General features: G+C 42.4%; 1 protein-coding gene across 1 annotated transcript in view; it reads right to left on the bottom strand.

Moving 5' to 3' along the window:
- ATP10B (ATPase phospholipid transporting 10B (putative)) overlaps positions 1–17898 on the bottom strand; it is a 147604-nt gene extending 129706 nt beyond the window's left edge. The window contains exon 1 of the mRNA XM_082257175.1: positions 17358–17898. Within this exon, the coding sequence (XP_082113301.1) occupies positions 17358–17764 (407 nt within the window). The 5' untranslated portion in view covers positions 17765–17898. The remainder of the gene's footprint in view (positions 1–17357) is intronic.
- Between the last annotated feature and the right edge of the window lie 7951 nt (positions 17899–25849).

The raw sequence follows: 25849 nt of genomic DNA, 5'->3' as shown, positions 1-25849 counted from the left end.
AAATTTTCTAAAATAACAACAGCATTGTGTTTCTACCACCTATTCTATTGTGGCTTCTCTTCACTTCAAGTAAAAATACACGTGTAAGAGAGGTTTTTAGACTGCAGGTAGTGTACCAGTAATTTTCATGCAGGTTACCAGCGATTTCCTATAAGCTTCTTTTACGTCCTGCATTTTTTTTTAGAGTTTTCTGAAAGCACAATGAAAGCCCTGCATGCTGCATCTTTGATGCACTTTCAGAAAATGCTCCTAAAATGTGGGAAATAATGGAAGTCTATGGGAAACCGAAGGTAGCCTGCGCAAAAACCACAGTTATATTGTGTTGCACTCAGTGTAAAATGGGCCTGAAATAAAGCGGATGCCAAATTAAGATTACATCAGATTTCAAAGGTTTCATACAAAGTATTTATGAAACTGTTGTTGAAAGTACAGTAGTTAGTATAGTTTATTTTAACCACTTCAGCCCTGGAAGGATTTGCCCTCTTAATGACCAGGCCCTATTTTGGGATTCAGCACTGCGTTACTTTAATAGACAATTGCGCAGTCGTGCGACGCTGTACCCAAGCTAAATTGATGTCCTTTTTTCCCCACAAATACAGCTTTCTTTTGGTGGTTTTTATTCACCTTTGCAATTTTTATTTTTTGCATTATCAACAAAAAAAGAGCGACAATTGTGAAAAAACAAATATATTTTTCGGTGGACAGAGCAGAACCCTGACATTTTTTACACTTTTGGGGGTACCAGTGACATTACTACAGTAATCAGTGCTAAAAATATGCACTGTTACTGTAATAATGCCATCGGCAGTGAAGGGGTTAACCCTGGGGGTGGTCAAAGGGGTTAATGTTTTCCTGTATGCTTACTAACTGTGGGGGGGGGGGGGGGGGTTCTGTGACAGGCACAGACAAATTGTAATTTCAGCTTAGCTGAAATTTCAGATCTTTCCCAGTCAGTCTCACAGAAGATCCGCCTGCTTTGTTTATATAAGCAGGCGTGTCTTCTCTCCATTTACCGAACGATCGGGGGAGGAAGGTGGCAATCACCGCCTCTCCTCCCGTGGCCCGCATCCCGCTGTGTCTAAACACAGCGGAAGCACGCCGCCGAGACCCCTTAACCTCCAGTCACGTAGTACTACCTGACTGGACCCAGGGGAGCCACACTGCCGCAGTAATATTACTGTGGGCAGTCGGCAAGCGGTTAAACAGAAACTATATTCGTTTTGAACTGTTATATTAAAACACAGGAGCTCTGCATTGCTTCCAGCGAGAACACCGGTCTGCTGTGTTTACAACAGCAGACTGTTCTTTTTTCACAGGGAGTGATTGCGGGTGCCCGGCGGCAATCTCAGCCACTGGCCCCGTGGATCTGCTTCCCCGATGGTGAGTGGGCGCACGTGCGCTCCCGGGATCACTCCCGCTGACCGCCCTACAGGTACGGCGATTTTCGGCTACTGGACGGCAAGTGGTTAAGCCAGCTTCTGGCGGACAGGTTGCTGTATACACTGGACAAATTTTAAAAGTTTCTGTTAAACGGCTGATACCACCCAATTTTCAGCCCATGTGTACCAGTCTTGAGATGCAACAAAGAATAAAAATTAAAAAGGTGAAAAGAAGTATTTTTTGAACAAAAGCAATAATGTATAATAGACAATGCTTTAGCAAACTATTTGTCACTTAAGTTGGAAGCTTACATCTACTTCTGCCACTACCAATCACATATTTACACTTACAAAAGGAAAACTGTTATCCTTGTAGACATTAAATAAATTCTAGAAAGGCTTTCATTGATTTGTAAATTATGTGGTGGGCAATTATGTGGTGGGCCTGCAGGTTCTCTTGGTGTGCTATTGTATTGCTAGTTACAGGCGTGGCAAGTGTTTGTGACAAGGCCATTGTAGGCTAATCCAGGCTTTTAGTAGATCCTTTAGCATGGACATTAATGTCATCATACCTGAGGATTACCAAGATTAATATGAATAGGCAGATCTTACGTAGAAATTCCATGCATTTGTCTGCAAGTGTTATCTGCTTTGAGTATCTACGCCTTATGACTGAATTGAATCTAGACTAAGCTGCACTTAGAAATTTAAGAACTGTAGATTTTTCATGATATATGTTGCAATAATAAGCTAATTCAATTCTTAAGAAAGTATCATGTTTCCAGGATAGCAGTTTTACTTCTGCTCATGTCAAGATTTGGTTCTAAAGTTTTATTACCTACCACAGATTGGCATTAAATCAAGCCCGGAAACATCTTTTCATGGCACTATAGGTCTAAAAGTGGTTACATTTATGCTCTAGGACTATAGATTATAGAATACAGTCTGGAAGCATTTAATGGTAAACATACTCAATGCACGTTTCATATGGGGATCTATAAAACATCTTATACACATGCTGTATGAAATACTACTGCAAAGATGAAGCCTCAGTGACCAATAGAACTGCCGTCTTCAATTTATAATTTGCACAATAAAAGAGATGCAGTGTTTTTTTATTGTTAAAACTTGAAATGATTCGTTGTAGTCATCCCCTGTGCATAAGCTTTATGTTATTATAGAAGTCATTTCATTACTATCAGAGTACATTCAGAAAAATGAAGCCTAAAAGCGTACGTAAAACTCAAATTTCCTTTTTTACTTTAGGATAAAGCAATGCAGGGTAAAAACCCGTTCATTTCTTGTCTGCAAAATGCTACAGGATAAAGAAGGATATCTTCTTTAGGAAAAAAGGGGAGTTCCATTTTAAAACAGTTGTCAGGAAGATCAGCTGTTCCTTTATGAAAATGAACCCTTACTTTTTATTCTCTTGGCAACTGTAACATTTTGGATTTACCATCACATCTTGCACTCGGTGACAATGGTCATGGGGACAAATAGGCAGGGTCATTCTTTATAGTGGGAACACAGACCAGAATAAAAAAAAAAAAACTGTTAAGCAAATCTAATCCTTCCCAACCCAATCAAAAACTATACAAAAAACATCTTGCTTTTACATATACCTTAACCTATGCACATGCAGATTATCAAAAGAGGATTGACTGATGGACTGTCAACAACCTTTGAAGTAAACCCTGATACTAAATACATGGAAAGGAGGAAGCAGTTGTTGGAGGGTCACATGTAACTCCTATGTAAACTTTTGTATTGTTCCCCCATAACTTCAGCATTAACCTGAAGCCAAACCCCCCTATACATCAGAGATTTATATTACCAGTGACTGTCTGTTTTACTGTTACTCTTACTTATAGACCAAATTAATGATTTTTTTTGTTTTTCAGGTCCAACCTGGAATTCCAGAATTGCACAATGCATTTAACTAGGAAAGCAAAGCACAAAGACTCACAACAGGGAACACACCTCAAAGATTAAGGGTGGAGTCCCTCACTGGGTACTCTGGCTCAAATGGCCTCCAGCCATTGAAAATGCAGCTCCAAGAAAGATGTAGCAGGAAATTCCAGAATCCAATGAAAATCTTTATTTGCTACATAAAGATCAATATTAAAAATAGCAGACGTGTTTTTGGCATACAGCCTTGTTTAAAGCATGCATTTTGAACCTGAACTCCAAGAGGATTAAAACATTATTAATGCAGTGATTTAAAAAAGCTGCACCTTGCAGCTTGAACTGGTTTTGACTTGGCATGGGCCTCTTGTAATCCCATTTACAGTTGAACACAGACTGGGGAAATAGCAACATCTCTAGGTGCCAATTGGGTGTGTACATGCAAATATGCCGAAACGTTATGTAGTGACAGGAGAGATGAACTCACCAATCTACTATTGCTCCTTCACTGTCTATTCAAAGGATGGAGTAGTGGAAGTGACTTAACCAAATTACTGTATATACTCGAGTATAAACTGACTTTTTCAGCACGTTTTTTTATGCTGAAAAAGCCCCCCTCGGCTTATACTTGAGTGAGGGTCCTACTTACCTGTTCTCCGGTGCAGTGCACATGCGCCGCCGCCGCTCGGGAAAGCCCGCGTACACATTTGGCTGTTCCCGGGCAGACGGCGCATGCGCGATGACATGTTGGCGCCGGGCGCCATTTTTAACTGTAAGGCACATCACCAAAAGGTAAGTGAGACTCCCCCGCAGCCCCTGCATGTCCTCAGCAGATGTAGTGCTGCGGGCATGGTACAGGAGATTCTCAGGAGAACAGGAGAATATGAGAGGCTACTATGAATATATGAATAGAAGAATATGAGAGGAATACGAGTACCATACTGTAAATCATGGTCTCGTATCTTATTGCTTTACTCCGACCAGAATGCACAGAAGCACTTACCTTCAAAATAATTAAAAGAAAAAGCGAAAAAGTTGAAAACAAATTGACGAATACCATATAAATATTTTACTGCAATGTTACTGTATCAAGCTCTGTATCTTTTCACGGACAAATATACAAAAGCAGAAGTTATCACTATGCAGAAATGTGAATGTAATGCGTCTTCTGGCATCCAGGAACATAGTGCATTTCGAACACCAAACGGCAGGCCTCCAAGCACCTGTAATTTCATATAATGGCGGGAGCATTCGTGGTAATTCCCACCAGTCATGTCACTCACTATATTAAAAGCTGTACTGAGAAAATGTGAAAAATTGGCTTTCTGTGAAAAGCATAATAACCAGTTTGCCTCAAGTCATAAGAAGTCTTGTAGCTTGAATCGTGGGAAAGTAAAAACATTTCCAGTAAGTTCTTATCAAATTTCCTGTTTATTTTTCCGAAATAGTTTCACAGTAAATGGGCTATTTTTCATATATATTTATATATATCAGAGCTGTGACGTGTATTGCAATAGAAATTGATTGTTTATGGTAAACATTCCTGTACACAAGATAAGGGTGACCACATTCTAGGTTATATTTGCAGTCGCCACAGCCTAATATTCTTGACAATAAAAGCACCTGACATTGAATCAAAAGACTGTCGTTGCATGTTATTGCTACATGTCATGTACAGTCAAATCTTGTGGACTTAAAAAAATTCTAATAATAAATAATGTTGGTTTATCTATAAAGGTCAGTTTAGAGATTTACACATAGTATAGTCAAATTGGTGACCAGTGCTGGGCGAGCCAAATTTGAGGGGTGCTCGGTGGGATGTTCACACAGCGAGCGCCACACAATGCACTGCGTGCTTCACAATGCATTTTAAACCCTCGTTGGGCAAAAAACAGTGACTAGCTGATTGTTAAGGAGTGGGCTAGGAAGTCAGCCGCTGCATTCATACCAATGGATGAGTCATTGGCTTTCAACAGGCTTCCTTGCTGACCGCTGAATGAAAAAAAGAAAAGTATGGGGACAAGAACCTTTGCGTCTGGTATTGATTTAAAGGGAAACCCCACATCAAAATTAAGAATACAGCATGGGAACCCTGCAAAATAATCTATACCAGACCCTTATCCGAGCATGCAGCCTGGCATGCCAGAAAAAGGGGGGGGCGCCCCCACCGTTTTAATTATACCAGGCCACATGCCATCAACATGATCCAAAGAATCTTGTTCCCATGGTAATGGGAACAAGGGCCTCTTCCCGGCAACCCTAGGCTGTGGTTGTGGGGGGTCTGCGGGCAGGGAGTTTATCGGAATCTGGAAGCCCTCTTCAACAAGTGGGCCCCCAGATTCCCCCCCCCATGTAATTGAGTATGGGGTACATTATACCCCTACCCATTCACCATAAAAGTGTTAAAAAGAAATAAAAAACACACACAGAGTTTTTGACAATTCCTTTATAAAAAATGTAAATAGATGTAGATCCATCGTCAATCACAAGGCTCACCACCACCGCCAGACCCAAAAAATGAAAGAAAAAAAATGTTTGGATAACAGTCTGGTATGGATTTGGGCCTGGGGGTTCCCCTTAAAATATATATACACGGCCCAAAGGATGACCCCCACGCTGTTTTTATTTATTTTAACATTTTTGTATTGCTGGCAATTTGAATGTAATTTTTTTCATTACATATCAGTTTTGCTGCAGCAGGTTCTATACATGGTACAGATGCGTCACTTTACAGGCAGCTTAAAGAGACCCCCCAGGGCCTTGATTTAAATTTTTATTGTTTAACCTTGATAGATGTCCCCCAGATCAGTACCCGGGCCCCCATACCCTTTATATGGACAATAACTTGCATATAAGCCTTTAAAATGGGGACTTTTTGATTTAAACGTCCCATAGACTTTAATGGGGTTCCCGGCTCGGGTCCGAAATTTTTTTATGTTCGGGAGTATTGATGTGAAGTGAACCAGGGGGTGTTCGGCCCATCACTATTGGTGACCTGCCTTTCCTCTACTACAGTTGGCACAACACGGTACAACACAACATTTACAGGCAGAAATAATATTCTGGCAGAGATGGGATTCTAAATTGAGAGGATGGGCTTTTCCCTAGGGATGTGAAGACCTAACAGAACAATACTTAAGTTAACTGTGTTATGATAGATATACACGTTCAGCAAATTTTAATGTCAGAAATTCCACAAAATACAGAAATAACTTCTAGAGAAAGCCACAGGCTCTTCATACTGAAGTATCCTTTTATGATTACATTGATCTTTATATGGTTCAAAAATATTCTGCAATACTTCACAGCTCCATTGCAAGACCAGCAACACACAGATTTAAAAGGCATCTGGAAGCTGGATAAAGGTACATAGAACCTACTTTTCAGAGTTGAAAATCTAATAGGCAAAGGGAAATGATACTCATGCCATATATAAACTATTCATATATAAAGTACTAAAACAGCAGGAGAGGATGACAGCAGATGTCAGATGAGTAAAAGGATTGTGTATACAGAGTACAGAAAGGAACAAGCATTCCATCATCGCTTTCTGAACATTCATTCTTTTTAATCATTTTCTACTTAGAATAAAACCGGGTAGAAAGATATAGAGGTCATCATTGCTTTTAATTGCTTTATTGTGCTCATTGTTGTTAGTGCAGTAACCCGTACACTACCAGATGATCATAACTTATAGTTAAATTTATTGAATAGCTTATGAAAACTGAAGCATGTATTTCGAGCAAACTACATAGTTAAGTTTTACTCTATAAACATATGTAGGTGAAATTAAACTTGAAGATATACTACCACTTTGCCCATTCAGTATCGATGAAAGCCCCCCACCAGGCATTGGCGTTTACAGGACATTTTCATGTGACAGTGCCCAGATTTAGCAGTTGGCAGGTAGACCGGGCACTATCACATGGAGGGAGGTCACAGGCTCCCTCACCTGAAACCACTGGGTGTTTGGAAGGGGCCGCAAGGGATCACTGGAAAGAAAATAGTGGGCTGGAAGGGAAAGGCAAAATGACAAGGCCTCTGTAGGATAACAAATCAGGACCCCATATTACCGTTTTGTATAATTTCATAACATTCATGAAACTGGGTTACAAAACACTAGATAACATGCATGGGGTAAACACATGTTCACCATAAAACCAAATCACATTTTTAATACAGTGGAGAAAGGTTAGAACCTCTTATGTCTTCGTCTTCTAAATTCCTGTCCACATGATAAGGTAAGAGGGAGAGGAAGTGAAGGAAAATCTCTTTAACCACTTCTGGACCGGAAGGTTTTACCCCCTTAATGACCAGGCCATTTTTTGCGATTTGGCACTGCGTTGCTTTAACGGACAATTGCGCAGTCGTGCGACACAGTGCCCAAATTGAAATTGATTTCTTTTGTTCCCACAAATAGAGCTTTCTTTTGGTGGTATTTGATCACCTGTGCGCTTTTTATTTTTTTACGCTATAAACAAAAACTGACAATTCTGAAAAAAAAAAAAAAACATTTTTCACATTCTGCTAGATTACATTCCCCCCAAAAAAATTGAAAAATCTATTTTTTAAATAATTTTAGGCCAATATGTATTCCGCTACATATTTTTGGTAAAAAAAAATCCCAATAAGCGTATTTTGATTGGTTTGCGCAAAAGTTATCGCGTCTACAAACTAGGGGAAAGATTTAAGTAATTATTATTTATTTAGTTTTTTTACTAGTAATGGCGGCGATCAGTGATTTTTAGCGGGACTGCAACATTGCGGCAGACAGATCGGACCCCTAACTAACATTTTTGACACTTTTGGGAGGACCAGCGACATTACTAAAGTAATCAGTGCTAAAAATATGCACTGTTATTGTAATAATGACACTGGCAGGGAAGGGGTAATCCAGGGGAGATCAAAGGGTTAAATGTGAGCCTAGGGTGTGTTTTCTAACTGTAAGGGGGATGGACTTATTGGATTAACACAGGAACCAGTGTTCCTAAATAGGAGGATTACAGGAGCCCTGTGATAAGTGACAGAACAACGGCCTGCTGTGTTTAAGTCGGCCTGTCGTTTGGTCTTCCCAGGGAGCGATTGCGGGTGCCCGGTGGCAATCATGACTGCCGCCCCCCGCAAATAGGCTTCCCTTCTCGCAAATCGCCGCGCGCGCCCCCCATGCTTGCTCCCAAGGAGCGACGATTCGCGCAGCCAAGCGAGCCTGCTGCAGTATATCTGTGGCGGGAAGTGGGCAAGTGGTTAATGAGAATCTAGACTGCATCAAAAACTATTTTTAGTTGTTGGTGGTTGCAATTAGAATCTTTTTAAGGTTTTTATTGATGCCGGTTTCTTCTGTCCTGTGCCCCACCCCCATTCCCTTCCCCCCCTTGTCCTGCTGGAATGCAGTTTGTGTTTTTTTTTCACTTTACATGGTTTTGATGCTTTTTCACCAGTATTTCACACTGCTTTTGACCTGACTGCCATGCACATGTTTATAAATCATTAGAAAAACATACATTGAATAGATCAGATATGAAATCTCAAATTACACCAGAAAAAAAAAAAAAAAAAAATATTGACCACATATCTAGGCTTCCTACATACGCCTTACACTGCAGCCATATATCTTTAAATAGTAAAGATATACATCACCAAATGGCCTTGAGTCAACTCATTCAGCCTTTAATTTTAGTGACATATTCATTTAACAATGAAGGAACCTGGATGACATTATTTCAAAGGAATTGGAAAGCTGACAAATGAGCAATTAAAGCTTAATAACCTATTTGCCTGGATCATTTACTATTCCTCTTACAAAACACACGTGCCAACAAACTGCAGCGTAACCACAGGGATAACAAGCATATTGTAGTTCTTTATTTGTTCAGAATTCATTTGAACCATGTGGGCCCTTTCCGTTTCTTTTTATAATATTGGTAGAGACAAATATGCACTAGCTTAGGGATAATGAATGATCATAGCTGGGTCAGCTTTGGCTAGACCCATGGAAACAGGAAACTGCAACTATCTCTACAACCACTGTAATAGTGAATGTGATCAGTAAGCAGATACAACTATAAGATGTTGGATTTCCCATCAGATTAAAAGCTAGTACACTCTATGAGGTTTGGGTTGAACGAAAAAAAAAAAAAACCTGTCAGCTCTGGTCAGAGCTGCTGTACTAATGATTTGACATTAGTACAGCAATCTCCACCACTGAGCTACGGAGGAAATATGGAGGAAAGAGAAGAGCTGTGTTGTTACCCGTTGTCTTTCGGAGGTTTTCAAACAAGCTGTACACACCATGCACTAGGTCTATAGTGCTTTTCAAGTAAGAGGCCCCTTTTTACATGAATAAATGTGTGTTTTTAAACGGTAAACACTATGATCCGCTTCCATTTTCCTTTATGCCTATTGCACCGATGATTGATACCATGAAACGTTTTCTGCTGGGTCTGATGATCTGGATACAGGACAGATTTATGCTCAGAGTTTTATTCCCTTTGAGGAGCAAAGGAAAAAGTGCTTGTGACCCTTCTGTTAACTCAGGGGTCTTTCTATGAGGTGAGAGGTTAGTATTTACGATGGAGGATATGCTCACTGGATCACATCTACATACCAGATGATACAGGTTTCAGAGCACTTTTCCATTCACGTTTTTTTGCATGGACCTTTACTTGGACTTTTCTCTGTTCTCAGTTCTGTAGGAGCTGTTTTGTTAAGCTGCATTAGTTAGCATTGCACTATTATCTTATTGTATCCCCCACTGAGCTGTTGTGTTCTGACAGGGAGCCGCTGTAACGTTAAAAAACCATACCCCGTGAAAATTCCATACCCACGTCACTTCCTGTCATAAACGTAATGGAACACCTGAGCAGCGAAGCAGTGCGCATGCTCACAGCTCTGGATACGTCATTGAACAGCTGAGGAGCTTAGCATTGCGCATGCTCGGAGGGTAGGGAATTCTCACGGTAGAGTGTTGTAACGTTACACCGCCTCAGCTGTTGCGGTGGTTACATTAAAACAGCTCGGCTGCAACATGAGTCATCTCCGCTCCTATCCCTGTCACTTGCCTGAGCTCGGCTACTAAATGTAAAAGCGGCAGATGTATGAAATCTAAATCAGGGAGATCTCGGCTCCGTGATTTATATTTTCATAGACCCGCCGCCGCTTTTACATTTAGTAGTCAAGATCAGGGAAGTGACAGGGGTAGGAACGGAGATGACTCGTGTGGCAGCCGAGATGTTTTAATGTAACCTTTAATGTAACCGCCGCAACAGATGATGCGGTGTAACGTTACAACACACTACCGTGAAAATTCCCTACCCTCCGAGCATGCGCACTAGTAAGCTCCTCAGCTGTTCAATGACGTAGGAGCACTGGAAGTGACGAGGGTAGGGAATTTTCACGGGTATGGTTTTTTCACTGAACAACAGGCCCCATGCCAGAATACTCTGCTGAGAGCGCTGTTTAGGAGTTGGTCGGCTGCTGGTTGCACGTTTGACAGAAGCCAGCCGAACATCCGGTTACTGTCGGATCGGCTGGCTTACACAGGGGCCGATTGTCTGCTTTTTTATTTAAACGGACAATGTTGGCTGGTATTTAGCAGCCACTAGGTCAAATAGGGTAGGCCTGTGAACAAAATGGAGGATGCAGGAGTGTCTACACTGAATATGGAGAACTTCATCTGCTTGGTGAGGGCTTACAATAAACCGTTGCAAACGACATAGGGCCTGGGAAGAAATGGGCATAGTGGACATGGCTCAACAGCTCCGATAGCACCAGCCACAAACACCCACAGGAAAAAAACAGGAAGCAGATACAAAGATTATGACAGCATATGATTTCAAAGATGATACCTCTTTCCATTTTTAAAAAAATGGCTAAACTTTAACCGCTTCCGGACCACCCGCCGCAGATTTACTGCAGCAGGGCGGCCCTCCTGCTCAAACCCACATAGCTCTAAATCGGTCGCGCGCCTGTAGCTAGGGGTGAGCACCCGCACCCGCCCCCACTCGTCAGTGGTGACTCCGATGCACGGGGCAGGCGGCTCCAATTGCTGCCTGACACCTGCGATCGCTCCCCACTGAGAGAAAAGAATGGTCAGCTGTTGTAAACACAGCTGAGATTTCTTCTCTCTGAAATGAAATGATCACAGAGCTCCTATGTAGGAACACAGGTCTCTGTGATCATTTCACAAGCCCAACCCCCACAGTTAGAAACACGCCCCTAGGTACATATTTAACCCTTTGATCACCCACAGTATTAACCCCTTCACTGCCAGTCATTATTACAGTAACAGTGCATATTTTTAGCACTGATTACTGTAGTAATGTCACTGGTCCCCCCAAAAGTGTCAAAAATGTCAGTTATCGGTCCGATCTGTCCGCCGCAATGTCGTAGTCCCGCAAAGAATCGCAGATCGCCGCCATTACTAGTAAAGAAAAAAAAAACAATAAAAGTGAGATAAATCTTTCCCATAGTTAGTAGGCGCGATAACTTTTGCGCAAACCAATCAAAATACGCTTATTGCGATTTTTTTTTTACCAAAAATATGTAGCAGAAAACAAATTGGCCTAAAATGTTAAAAAATTTGGATTTTTACATTTTTTTGGGGGGAATGTTAAATAGCAGAAATTGAAAAATATTGTTTTTTATTTTCCCAGAATTGTCGCTATTTTTTTGTTTATAGCGCAAAAAAGAAAAATCGCACAGGTGATCAAATACCACCAAAAGAAAGCTCTATTTGTGAGGGAAAAAAGGGCATCAATTTTTTTGGGTACAGCGTCACACAACCGCGCAATTGTCCGTTAAAGTAACGCAGTGCCGAATCACAAATATGGCCTGCCCTGGTAAGAGGGAAAATCTTCCGGTCCAGAAGTGGTTAAAAACACATGAAAAACACTTAAAATGCTCATTCACTAGCAAAAAAAAATAATATATAAAAAGGCTTCAAAATAGCCTGAAAACACTGCTGTTCAAGTTTGAATAGGGGTTGTTTATCAGAAGCAAGTCTGTGTCGCCAACATCCAGAACTATTTCGGCCTTGAACTGTAACAGTAGAAAAAAAACAGATCGCTTCAGTATGAATAACTGCTATAGACTATGCGAATATTGTATGTGCAATTGCTTTGCACAAGAGGCCCAGCATACCGTATATTTATTTATGGTTATACCTAGCATAAAACAGACCACATGCTGGTAATCTTTGCCTCAACTCTGACACACTAGGCTGAAGTCTGCTGTAATAAATTATCAGGAAATCGGGGTATTAATTTGGAGCTAAGTGCATTCGCCTGAAATACTTTGCATACTTTTAGGCATATACAATGCTATGTCAAACAAGACTGTTTAGTTACAGCATACAACGCTATTGTGTTCAAGTTCATGTGTTTATGTTGTGTCATGTAGCAACAAGTTATCAGACACAGCAAAATAACTCATGTATTCAAATCCAAAGCCATTATCTTTATCACCCCTGATAGCATGAAATTGTATGCTATTTTAACAGCTGAAGTGCGAAATCTGCATTTGACTTTTTTTCCAGATTGTAATATAAGTAATTCCATCTTTGTTACTTTCCTTTTATTGTCTTTTTTCTTTGTAACATTTTTAGATGCCCCTTACAAATCACAATGCATAGTATTCCTACAGTCTATCCACAAAAGAAAAATGCTATTGCTTTGCAACATATATATTTTTTTTCAAATAGTAATCTGAATATCATAACTAGGTGAGCTTTTGTGAGTGCATTCCGCACTCTTATGATTTGCGACAACTTGCTGTTACTGCCATCATTCGCAAAACATTAGCAGGTTGTTATTACCGTGTTAACACGTCGTGAAGGTTTACAAAATCAAGGCGTAAGTGTATAGTGTTAGCTATGAGCTAAGTAATATTCTCATGTAAAGCAGATGAGAGTACTGAATGGTTCACCAATCAAATGATAATAAGCCATGAGAATGCAGACACAGATCTTCATCCTGATAAAAGGATTCCATCATACAAGCATACGATTCATTCAAAAAACCAGGATGACAGTTAGACTGGAGATGCTTAATCTGCAGACCGACAACCTAAACAGGGCTCTATCAATTGCGCTGAGTGACGTCTTTTTTTGTTTGCCATCTTTGTTAGTTTAAGGCAGTTACTAGCATAATGAACTCATAAGACTGTGATATTAGTAGAAAGGACTACCTATATATAACCAGCACATCTACAGTCTAGCCCTATCTCCAAACATTCAAGTCTGTCTGAAAATGATGCCTTGCCAAAACCTGTATAATCCTGTCAGCATTTTGATCCTATTTATTATCTCTATCTTGCTCACTAAGGCTGGCCATACACGGTTTGAATCTGAACCCGCCGAGATTCAAACCGTAAATGGGCAGGTTGAATGTAGCAAGTTGATCGATCAATCAACTTGGGTACAACCAGCCTGCTGGATTCTCTTGTGATTATTGCTATAGCCACTAGTGATAATCACTGTCTTCTCCTGCCCTGCCTCGCTTCCCCACTGGGAGAAGACAATCACTGATCTCCCTGTCAGCACTGACTGTGTTGATGGGGGAATCATGAAAATTTCTTTCCTGCCACCCATGATTGCAGGAAGGAAATTCACATTGTGTATGGCCGGCATAACTCCTCACTTGTGCTTTTCTGACATAAATGACAGATATGAACAGTCACATTAGGTCAAAGTCAACAAAAATATTTAGTGGTATAAAAAAACACACACAATAAAAAAGTAAGGGCTCTTTCACACAGTCCGCTTCCGTAGGCGGATCCGTGCTGCTCAGCGGGGATCGATCCGCGATCCCCGCTGAGCCGGCGGATGACAGCTCCGTCTCCGCTTGCAGTGCGGAGAGGGAGGTGTCACAGCCCCCGCTGCCCTCTATGGGGGATCGGATGAGAGCGGACCGCCTGTCCGCTCTCATCCGATCCGATTCCTGGACGGATGGAAAAATAGGGTTTCCATCCGTCCGGATTTCACGGACAGGATCAGATGCGGATGTCTCCGCTGACACCCGCTGCCCCATAGAGCTGTATGGAGGATCCGATCAGATCCGCCTAAAAAACTGACAGGCGGATCTGATCAGATTGCCCGTGTGAAAGAGCCCTAAAATTGTAAAAAAGTAACTCCTATCTTACTAGAATTGTTCAGTTGCTATACCCTCTCTCAAGAAGCATCCAAAACGAACCACAAAAGTAAACAGCTCTATCAGTAATCACCCCCTGTAACAGTACAAACAAAGATATGTCCCAGAAACCATATGTTAAATCAATTTCATGAGATTTGAAAGGGAACATAGAAAGAATGAGAGAACATATGGTTTCTACAACATACATTATATGTAAAATGCTTGTACTGTTAGGGCTTTTTCACCCAGGCTTTCCAAACAGGTCCACCTGTCTATTTTTCAAGTGGACCTGACTCAAAGCTCTATGTGGGTCTATGGACAGGCTGATATAACTGTACTTGTGTGCGTTTACACCCGTCTATCTCCAAATCCATCTATTTCTGTAAAAAAGAAAAAAAAAAATTGACAAAGGACTGCACCCTTTTCCATTTTTCCAGACCTAAACATGATGGTTTGAATTAGGCCTGATGTAAACAGTCAGAAGTCGATTTACATCTAGCCACCCATGGAGCCTTTACAGGTTTGCCCTGTCCACTGTGTAAATGCACACAAACTGAAAGGGCACAGCTTGTGGGTCCCCTGCTGAGCGGAGTAAAGCAGCTCCATGTGAAAGGGCCCTTAAAGGGAGTGATCGCTGATTTAAGAGTTGCTAACTTTTGCGGTTTCTGTAGAAAGAAATACAACTGGGCCTCAGAAAAATAGCTTGGTGCAAAAGTAATGCCAACACCAAGAAACACACCATTTGAACTAATGCAAGGGGTACAGAATGATCAATGGTTTAAGACTGCAAAATGAGTCCTCCTTGTAGAAGTGGTCCAATAGCCAAAAAACAAACAAATAAAACAGATGTATTTTTGGGTCCACTGGACCATGTATTAGTTTACAAGTACTTTTACACATGAAAAGAACTGGCTATCGAATGGCAATATCATTAATTACCCCTACTATAAAGAGAAAGATTAACCTTTCATTAAAGAAAGCCTGCCATGATAGAAATATGTAAGCGGCCAATGCTGGAATGTCCTTCTGAAAAACTTTGATGATGCTTTGGCTTCAATGCTTTGAGTCTCTGATGATGAATAAGTGTACATATAAAAGGTTTCTGAGAATTCTGACACTACTTTGTTTCCTTCTCGCTATGAGTGTATGTATTAAAACCAGACATAGTCAAGCCATTAGATGATTAGAAGGTCAGCAATGGCAGCCTACATAACTGTCTTATGATGGATTTACTTCAAACATAGCCTGAATCTCTTTCAAATACAAAATCATGGATTCCAGCGAAGCATCTATTTAAGGGAGAGCACTATGGCTGAAACAAAGCAACCAACTGAAAAACAACTGAGAACTATAGTTTAGAATTAAGAAAATATGCAGGTATTTTGGAAAATATAGTCTGATAGCTGTTTATGTGGGGCAATATTATTTGAATGTAGTCAGCATAGTCACCTTCCAAGCTGACAAACAGGTATACTATTGAGGTTCAAATGATCTTCAGGGTTATCTGAGAGACTTGTTAATGAAATTTTCACCCGTTTGGCCTCAGGACCTCAATCTCCTTCAAAATATATAGCACCAGCATTACCCTATCTACTAGCATTAAATCAACCATCTACAAATAAATCTGACCGTGTATTAAAAATTGACACTACCTGGATATTCTTTTTAAAACAAAAAAGAATTAAAAGATGAAAAAAATCCTAAGACTCGATTCACACCAGCGCGACTTGTCAGGCGACTTGTCAGCCTGACAAGTCGCGGTCCCTCGCGGTCCATTGACTGCTACAGGACCCGTTCTAATAGGAGTGACACAAGTCGCTCCGACTTAGAAAAAGGGTACTGTACTACTTCGGGGCGACCTCGGAGTGACTTGCATAGACATTCATTATATTAAAGTGGAGTTCCACCCTATTTTTATACTTACCTCCATCTTCTCGCTCCGGGTCACCTGAAAAAGAAATGGATAATCGCATATTTTTTTTTTTTTTTACTTACCTCGTAGCGAAGAAAAAATACTTACCTTACTTCCTTCTTCCTCCTTCCTCGGCCGCGGCCCGTCGTCACTTCCTGGCTCTGCAATGATTCCTGGGAGCTGAACGTCATAGCTCCCAGGAATCATTGCGCCTGCACCGGCCCCGACGTCAGTTCCGGGTCGCGCGCGTCATCCCCTTCTAAACAGCTTCTGGGCATGCCCAGAAGCTGTAGAGGGATGACGCGCACGACCCGGAAGTGACGTCGGGGCCGGCGCAGAGCATCGTGGGACCAAAGAAGGCGGAAGAAGACGCCGAAGGGGATCTCGCTGGCCTCAAGCTGCCCACATCTGAGATGGCAGTGCTGGACAAGACGTTTGCAAGGTAAGTATTTGTCCTAACAGGTAAGTGCAACCCGGGACAGATCAGAGGCTATCCATTGTGGAATGTACTAGCCCTGACTGTCCCGGGGGTATTAAAAAAAAAAAAAAAAAAAAAAATCCAGGGTGGAACTCCGCTTTAAGTCCGTGCAAGTCGCGCCAAAGTTGCGGTGCACGGGACTTCACAAGTCGCCCCCGAAGTAGTACAGAGTCGTGTCGCCATAGTGTGAACCGACTCTAAAAGTCAAATAGTTTAGAAACACTCAATATGATCTTGTTTGATTATTGTGTAATACTGGTCTCTACTACAGTCCCATCGGCTGCTTTAGTTATAGGCCTAAAAAGAAAAGGCACCTCTAGATTTTCAAATAAAATTTATAAACTTGGCAGTTTTACTCCTTCTGGAAATATTTCCTATCTAGCACTACTAACCCTAATCTTCTTAGTCTACTGCCTTGGGTAGGTGTCCGAAGGGTACCAAAACAGTAGCTTTCTATTTGACCAGTAGTTAGTAGCAAAGAACGTTAACATATACACTTCATACAAAACACACACACAAAAATAAATAAATAAAATCAGAAGCTTTGAAAGACTTACTTGCTATATAGCATGCACAGCATGTTATTGATCTCCTTGTCCGATTTGAATCGTCTAAAATCTTCCCATATATCCTTAATTGCAGTAATAGCCAAAATAATGCAAATTGGAATTATGGCTATGGCTGGTTGAAAGGCATTAACCACCGGTACAAAATTTAGAGCAGCTACCATAACAAAGTACATGTTGGCGAAACGGTGAAATTGTTCAAACAGGTTCTTAGGAATGAAGGAAAGGAAGGTGTATTTGGTGGTCTTGATTTTGTTGGTTTGGTAAACGCTGTTTGGGTTTTCCTTCCAGTTGGCGTCTTCAAAAAGTAAATTGGACTGAATGACCCTTTTGGACTCATCTTTTTTCCTTCGTCCCCTTATCACCCTCTCCCAGAGCTCCGTGATGATAGAAGACATTGTTTTACATGTGGAGAAAATGTAGAGTGAAACTTTAAAGTCTTCCTAAGATAGGACGGCAGATTCCTGGTTCAGCATGCTGCTTTGGTGAAGGTTTCTCCTGATTTACCTTTCTCCTTCATATTGAAAAAAAAAAAAAAAAAAATCCACCAAGATGTAGCACAGGTCTTTCATGTGCTGTGGACACTAGCAGACTATTGCTTTTCTCACTTCTTTCAAAGTACACCTGTTGGTTGTAGACGTCACTCCAGCTACCTGTGTGTCACTTCATAAACCAGTTAGTCCGAGGAGAGCAGAAAAGCTGCCTCTGGGTCCTACAACCCTGTCAGCTTGGCTATAATCACAGGATAACCTGTTCACCTGAATGGTATGCTAATTAGCAGTCTCTGTATGTAAGATAATACAATGGTAGTTATCCATGTGCCTACTTATAATAAACAGAATGAGGAAGCACATGAAATCTTTACGCAGCAGGGGAGAGGGGAGCGTCTTGTACATGTGACAGTGCACTTTGAACTGAACAGTATATTAATAGAAACAAAGATCCTTGTGAACCTTTTCCTCTAAATGATACAAGAGGCTACAGAACAAGAAACCAGCATAGAAACTCTTGCAATTAATTTGAAGTTAAATGTAATTACTGCACTTCAAAAATATGAACAAAATTATATTGTTCACTTTTATTGATATATTTCAAATAGATTTATTTTAAAGTGACTAACAACTTCAGTCAGTCACAAAGGGGCTTATTTACTAAAGCTAGAGGGCAAAATTAGTCACAATTTGTCAGAGAAACCAAACAGCTTCCAGGTTTTATTGCAAAAGTTTAAAACAACCTGAGTTTAGAAGCGGATTTATTTATCTGCGGAATTGTGACTAATTTTGCCCTCTCTAGCTTTAATCAATAAACCCCAGAGTGTCAGCATTTTTTTTTTTGGGAGATATGTCAGCCCCACTTCTTATAACTTTTAGGCTTGATTAATAACTATGCGTAACTGTAATCCATGCCATGTTGTGGGGTGCCATTAATTTAGCAAAGCACTTCAATTCACAACTACAGTAGGTGTTAATGCACTTGCACTAAAAAAAAAAAAATTGCTATGCTGAGCATGCACAGCCTATTCTAAATGTATTGGTTACCTTAACACAATGCACATATTTAACCACATAAAGACCAGCCGCTGCAGATATACGGAGGCAGGCTGGCTCTCCTGCGCAAACCAACGTATGTGTACGTCGGCTCGCGGGAGCAGGTCTCTAATCCTGCAGCTAAGCAATGGGTCCGGCGGCCGCAATGGCTGCGGAGAACCTGGCGATCGCTGCGGGGACTGACAGAGGGCTGTAAACACGGCACACCGCTCATTTGTCACTGATTGAAACAGAGCTCCTGTGTTCCTGTTATTTTGGACCACAGGAACCCTGTTTCCATCCACCAAGTCTGGCCCCCAAACAGTTAGAATCACCCCCTAGGTACACATTTAACCCTTTGATCGCCCCTGGTGTTAACCCCTTCCCTGCCAGTGTCATTATTATAGCAACAGTGCATACTGTAGTAATGTACTGTGTCAAAAATGTCAGTTAAGGATCCGATCTGTCTGCCGCAGTGTCGCAGTCCCACTAAAAATCGCAGATCGCCGCCATTACTAGTAAAAAAATAAATTAATAAATAAGAATGACATAAATCTTTCCCCTAGTTTGTAGACGCAATCATTTTTGGGCAAACCAATCAAAATATACTTATTGGGATTTTTTTTTTTTTACCAAAAACATGTGGCAAAGTATGAATTGGCCAAAAAAAGGAGATCAATTTATTTGGGTACAGCGTCGCACCACCGTGCAGTTGTCCGTTAAAATAACGCAGTGCCGAATCGCAAAAAATGGCCTGGTCATTAAGGGGGTAAATCCTTCCAGTCCAAAAGTGGTTAATAGCACACCTGAGGTAATGTACCACAGCAAACTTCTGTAGGGGCCTGAAGTGTTTGTAGTCTATCCTAACATATTCTCTTTTTTCTTTTTGGGAAAGCAAACATTTACAATTTGTAGCATTTTTCGATTTATATATTTTTGTTTCATAAGTTTCTTGTTCGTGCGAGAGATGGATAATTAGGGGAAAAAAATGCATTTTGCTGTAATTTTTTCCATCGCAATTTTTTCTTATTTATTTTTTGCAACTAAATAAGTTTTATTGAAGATTTTCAGAAAATTAAGCATTACATGAAGAATAGACATTGTGGTGTAACAGATATTCCAATTCTCAAATAGAACATTTTAGACTTTCATGTCTTATGTAAATCAGTAAGTATAGGAGTGACTCATTGTAGGTAATGCAGTTGAGACAGGGGTAAAAGAGATGGAGGAAAAGAACAGATTACAGAACAGTACATAAAAAACGGAAGATGAAATCAAGTTAACTGTGAGTGCAGGTAAGTCCATAGTCCAATGGTGAATCTGCACGTGCCACCGATCCCCCGACCCTCGTACACCCCTCTGGGAGCAAACTGTGTCCGGTGGATGACGCAGCCCATTCCCACCCTTGGACATGGCTCCCACTCCTTGAGATTTTATCTAGGAACAATAAAGAGAATGAGAACATATGAACTTTAGCAAACTAAAATCCATAGATTTTGATAAGTGGACGTTGGTTCAATTCCGTGCTTCTGGAATGAGAAGGTCAGGTTCCCAGTCTTTGTAGAGTTTTGCAGTGAATAATTTCGCACTGGAGAAAAGGTATTCCATTTTGAGATGGTTGCTTAAGATAGTGATCACGTCCTGGAGATTTGGAGGTTGTAGAGATTTCCATTTTCTGGCGATATCTAACAGTGCAGCAATGAGGATGTGAGTGGCTACGGTTTGGAATGGTTTAGGCCATGTAGGTATTGCCAGTCCAAGTAGGAGATCAAGTGACTATAGTTTTGCTGACATGGGGATAACTGAGTGATGGACATTTTGTATCCGAGTCCAAAAGTTTTTGGAGGGCCAGGCAGTCCCACCAGATGTAAAACAGGGTGCCTGGAAGTCCACAATTTCTCCAGCACAGATGAGAGGTTTTGGGATAAATTTTTGCAATTCTGGTAGGGGTGTAATACTAATGATGGAATCTTTTCTGTAGCGATTCCCAATGTGTGGTACAATGAGAGAGTTTTGAGGGTAATGTTAATGCTTTTAACCATCTGTTGAGGTTTCCATTGCAATTTTTATGTTTTTTGCACAACCCCATATATTTACCCCAAATTATAATTGACAAAGTCCGACAATTTAAGAGATACCACCTAAGTGCGATTTATGCTATTATGTAAACTCGTGGAATGGCAAAGCTTGAAGTGAAAGTTTGTATTTTATTTTAACGCCTCATCCACAGGTGTGGAGTTAAAAGTGTAGTCCCAACCCACCTGAGACATCGTGCCAGGAAGCCATCACTGCACACCGACAATCATAGGCAGTGAGGTATTTCCCACGCTGCCTATGACTGGCAGTGTGCAGTGATAACTTTCTGGCACAATTGCTCAGGTGGGTTGGGACTACGATCTGAATATGCCTGAGCCCATCCCTATGAGCCACCTAAAGAAGGACATGCAGCTGCTCAGGTGGCCATTAAACCTCTGTACAGGGAGACCATTCACACCAAAGCAGACGTCGTAGCACATACGTTCATGCGTTGCAGCAAACTGTTAGGCAATGTATACAAATAAATGGGATGTACCACACCACTAAACTAAAGAAATATGCAAACCCAGTGCCAGAGATTTTGTAGTTTTTAATCTTTGGTAAGAAATCCAAGAGACATCAAATATTAATATGTCTATAAGCTGACAACTTCACATCAGTTATGGTGAGAAAAATTAGATAAGTCCACATTACTGCACTGCGTACCTGAACCCACTAAGACTAAGTGCTGGCATTTTTTTTCAAATGTGGTAAATGGATAGTTAATCTAGGTAAAAGCTGGCCAGTCGTTTAAGAGTAAATCTGCTTTCATTAAAAAAAAAATGGACATTAAAGCGGTAATAAACCCCAAACCAAAAAAGAAAAGTAATATATTGCAGCTTACCAATCATTAGATGGGATGGCTGCATTCATTTTCCATTTTTAGGCTGTTTTCCTTAGCTGGTGATCTGGCCTGAAACACACCTCCTGTATAAGAGTGCCCCCATTTTGGATAATTGAGGCATTGGATACAGAGGCATTTTTAGATAGCATCATTGTCATTCTGAGGGGAGGGGAGTGTTAGATGTATTAGCAGATTTAGATACACTAACATATTGAAGCCAAACTCCATGTCACACTGCAGTTACACAAGCAGTTACAGCAAACTGTTTGTTTCTTTTTGGGATGAAGGTTTATATGAATAAACAAAAGCTGATCATTGTAAGCACCCCTGTCAGTGGCAAATAGTTTCCCTTAACTGCTACATTTACAGGAGAGTATGTTCTGTTGAAAAACAACAGACTTACTGGCTGGATAACAAGATTCAATTATAGGAAAGAAATCTTAAAAAAAGAAAAAAACGTATGTAGCCACCACATCTGCTATAAAAAAAAGGTTTGGCGTGGCTTGGATGTAGAGTGGAGAAGACGTGTGCTCCGAGAGCTCCTGCCATCCTGAACTTTTTCATCCATCCTGCTGCCTATAATTCAGTCGGACTTACCTTCGGTGCCCTCCTCGGTGATACGGTACACACTTGGTACTCACCCATGCCCTTGAAACGCCGATCCGCTGCTCCGCAGGCACATAAGAACTTGGCGCCTCCGGCCGCATGCTCCGACGCCATCTTGGCTGACCAACTCCGCACACTCCTGGCAAGCATGGAGGCGGCCCAAGTCTCCGACTCCTCTCCCGGCACCTCGGCCCGTGCGGTGGAATGGGACATGGAGGTCATCCTACATGCCATCGTCATAGCAAGACGTCCCTGCTGGTAAGGATTGACCACCTGGCAGAGGAGTGTAATCTCATCCACAATGATTTGGACAAGTTCAGATGGCACCTTACTGAAGCTGAGCAGCGGGTCTCCACTGCGGAAGACACCACTACTCGACATTCCGGCCTCCTTGAGGGCTTGCAAACCAAAGAAGATCTCCTAAGGCTGATGATGCAGAGAATCGCATGCGTCGCAACAACGTGCGGGTCCTGGGCCTGCCAGAGGGAGCGGAGGGGGATGCTCTGGCTGAGTTCGCCGAGCGCTTCTTTAAGAAACTCTTGGGTATGATGGAGGTGTCCCCCACCTACGTAGTGAAGCGGGCTCATCGAGTCCCCACTGGTAGGGGGATTTCGGGTGCCCCCCCCCCCCAAGACCCTTCCTAGTCCGCTTCCTGAATTACAGGGACAGAGATAGGATCCTTGGCGAGGCCCGAAAACACCCTGAACTGCGCTTTGAGAACGCTGCTGTCCACCTGTATGCTGATTTCTCGGCGGACCTGCAGAAGAAACGCAAGTGTTTCACAGATGTCCGTCGTCGGAATGCGGGAGAGAGGAGTGCAGTATGGCATGTTATACCCTAGTCACCTGCGGGTCACCCACGGCAGAGTGGTGCGATTTTTCAATACACCTGAGGATGCTGATGCCTGGCTCATGGCCCTGCATTAAGGCTCTGGAGGTACTCTGGGGGATCCCTCTTACTTTACTTTTCATTTTGACATATTTGTTCTTCCCCCCTTGATGCTACGTGGCCTTCTGTTTTATTTTCTTCATTTTCCAAGATGGTTGGATTACTGTTACCTACCCCCTTCTGGATTCCCTTTCATCTCTCCTGCTCTGGCCATCCTGTTTGTTTGGCCTAACCCTGCACTGGATCCCTTGTAACTGGAGCTCCCGAGGAGCATGCTCATGATTCTTTGGTACACCCCTTTTTATTTTTATTTATTTATTTTATTTTATTTATTTTTATTTGGTTTTCTTTGCTCACTGTTTTCCATGGTCCAGACCCTTGAACTGGTACGGGGTGGTGGCTGCTATCCCTCTGACTTCTTAGGGGCCTGTGGTCTGACCGGCAGAACTGTGTTCTTTTTTCTTCTTGGCCCTGGGCCGGATGGTTGCTGTCTAGGGGTTTTTTTTCTAGTCAGTGCTGCATTGAGTTTTTTCTTTTTGTGGATGAAGTCGTCCCGAAACACTGTTGTTTCCTGGTTGACAGGGAGTTCTTGTGTTTTTTGTTTTCTTTTTTTTTTGCTTTACTGTTTTTGGCTGCAAACGTATGCTACACCATGCATTTTCATGTTATATGTGCTGCTTCACTGCTATGTTATGCTTCACTGTGGGACAGAGTTTGGGCTTTATGCCGCACAGTGGCTGGGATTGAGGGGTGGCATGGTTGGTTTCCTACCTGGCCCTTGGCAACCCCCACACTGCTCCCTGTTCTCCTGTTTGATGCTACCGTTATGAGCCATGGTGGACCAAATTAAAGTGGTCTCTTGGAATGTGCGTGGCCTGAATAATAAATTCAAACGTGCACTTTTATTTAAATATCTTCAGTCCTCTAAACCGCATGTTGTCTTCCTCCAGGAAACCCATTTAAAGGGGAGTGCAGTTTTGGCCCTTCGCAGGCACTGGGTGGGTCATTCTTTCCACGCCACCTACTCATCCTCTGCCAGGGGGGTCTCGGTTTTGGTAAATAGAGCTTTGCCCTGACGTGTCTAGCGAGTCATTACGGACCCCAAGGCTCAATTTGTTAAGCTGGCTTTTGAAATTGAGGGCAGAATATTTGTCTTTGTAAATGTGCATGTTCCTCCGCCTTTCTCTAGTGTTGTTTTATACCACATCTATGATCGCTTGGCTTATTTTTTGGCCCAGCGTATCTTTGTGGCGGGGGACTTTAATAACATCCTAGATGGTGACTTGGACACATCGAATGAGAATCGGCAGTCCTGTCTAGATCTGCAGACCTGGGCCTCGACCCTCCAGCTCACAGAGCAGTGGCGGTGGAAACACCCGCAGACTCGGTTCTATTCTCATGTGTCCTCCGCTCATCACTCTGGCTCCCTGATTGATCTGGCATTCTGCTCCCCCCGGTCCTACCCTGTGTTTTGTCAGCTAGCTACCTGCCCGCCGGCCTCTCTGATCACTCGCCAGTGGAAATTCTGTTGCGGCTGGGTGACCGGGGAGAGCGGGGGGGTTGGAGGCTGGGATGTGGGTGGTTGCAGAACCAGAAGGTAATGGAGGGGATGACCAGCAAAATTGCCAGTATTGGGACATTAACGACCTCACCTCATCTGCTTTGGTGTGCTGGGATGCATTTAAGGCCACGGTGCGTGGTGATTATATATCTGCCGTTAAATCTGCCCGGGTGGAGTGCGCTGCAGTGCGGACGGCCTTGGAGGAGACAGTTACAGAGGCCGAGGCGGAGTTTGCTTTGGACCCGTCCCCTGGGACGTACACCCCCATGGCACAGGGTAGGACAGCTCTGCACTTGCATGTATCATCAGCGGCTGAGACGGAGGTGGGGGTTGCTTCGAGCCAAAAGTCCGGTGACAAAAATGGCAGGCTTTTGGCTAATCGATCTGCAGATTCTAGACTCCAAACTGTGGTCCCGGTTATACAATCTGCAAATGGAAGCCTTCTTAGGGACCCTGCTGAGATTCATTTAGAGTTTCGCAACTTCTGTGAGCCCTTATATGGGGCAGGCCCTCCCCCGCCGGGTGGTCGGGACCTGGGATCTCTCGGGGAGCTAGCCTTGCCTACTCTGTCTCCGGAGGATGTTGCTCTCTTAGAGGCTGAGTTTACGTTGGAGGAGGTTGAGTTGGCTGTTCGCTCCCTCCCCCCGGGAAGACCCCTAGTCCTGATGACCTGCCGGGAGTCTGGTAAAGGATGTACATCTCTTATCTGGCTCCCAGACTTTTGAAGACGTTTGCCTCTTTCCTGGAGTTGGGGGCTCTGCCAGAGTCCATGTCTCAGGCGCACAAAGTTCTGATCCACAAACCTGGGAAAGACCCTACCCTGTGTTCTGCCTACAAGCCCATATCTCTTCTTAACTATGATTTAAAAATACTTACCAAACTGCTCGCTACCAGGCTGATGAAAGTCCTTCCCTATCTGATCAATATCGCCCAAACTGGCTTTATGCCTGGTAAGTCCACTAATATCAATATATGTAGAGTG

This window comes from Pelophylax lessonae, assembly GCF_965119305.1.
Source record: "Pelophylax lessonae genome assembly, chromosome: 4".
Classification (NCBI taxonomy): domain Eukaryota; kingdom Metazoa; phylum Chordata; class Amphibia; order Anura; family Ranidae; genus Pelophylax; species Pelophylax lessonae.
This window is presented reverse-complemented; position numbering and strand designations above follow the sequence as displayed.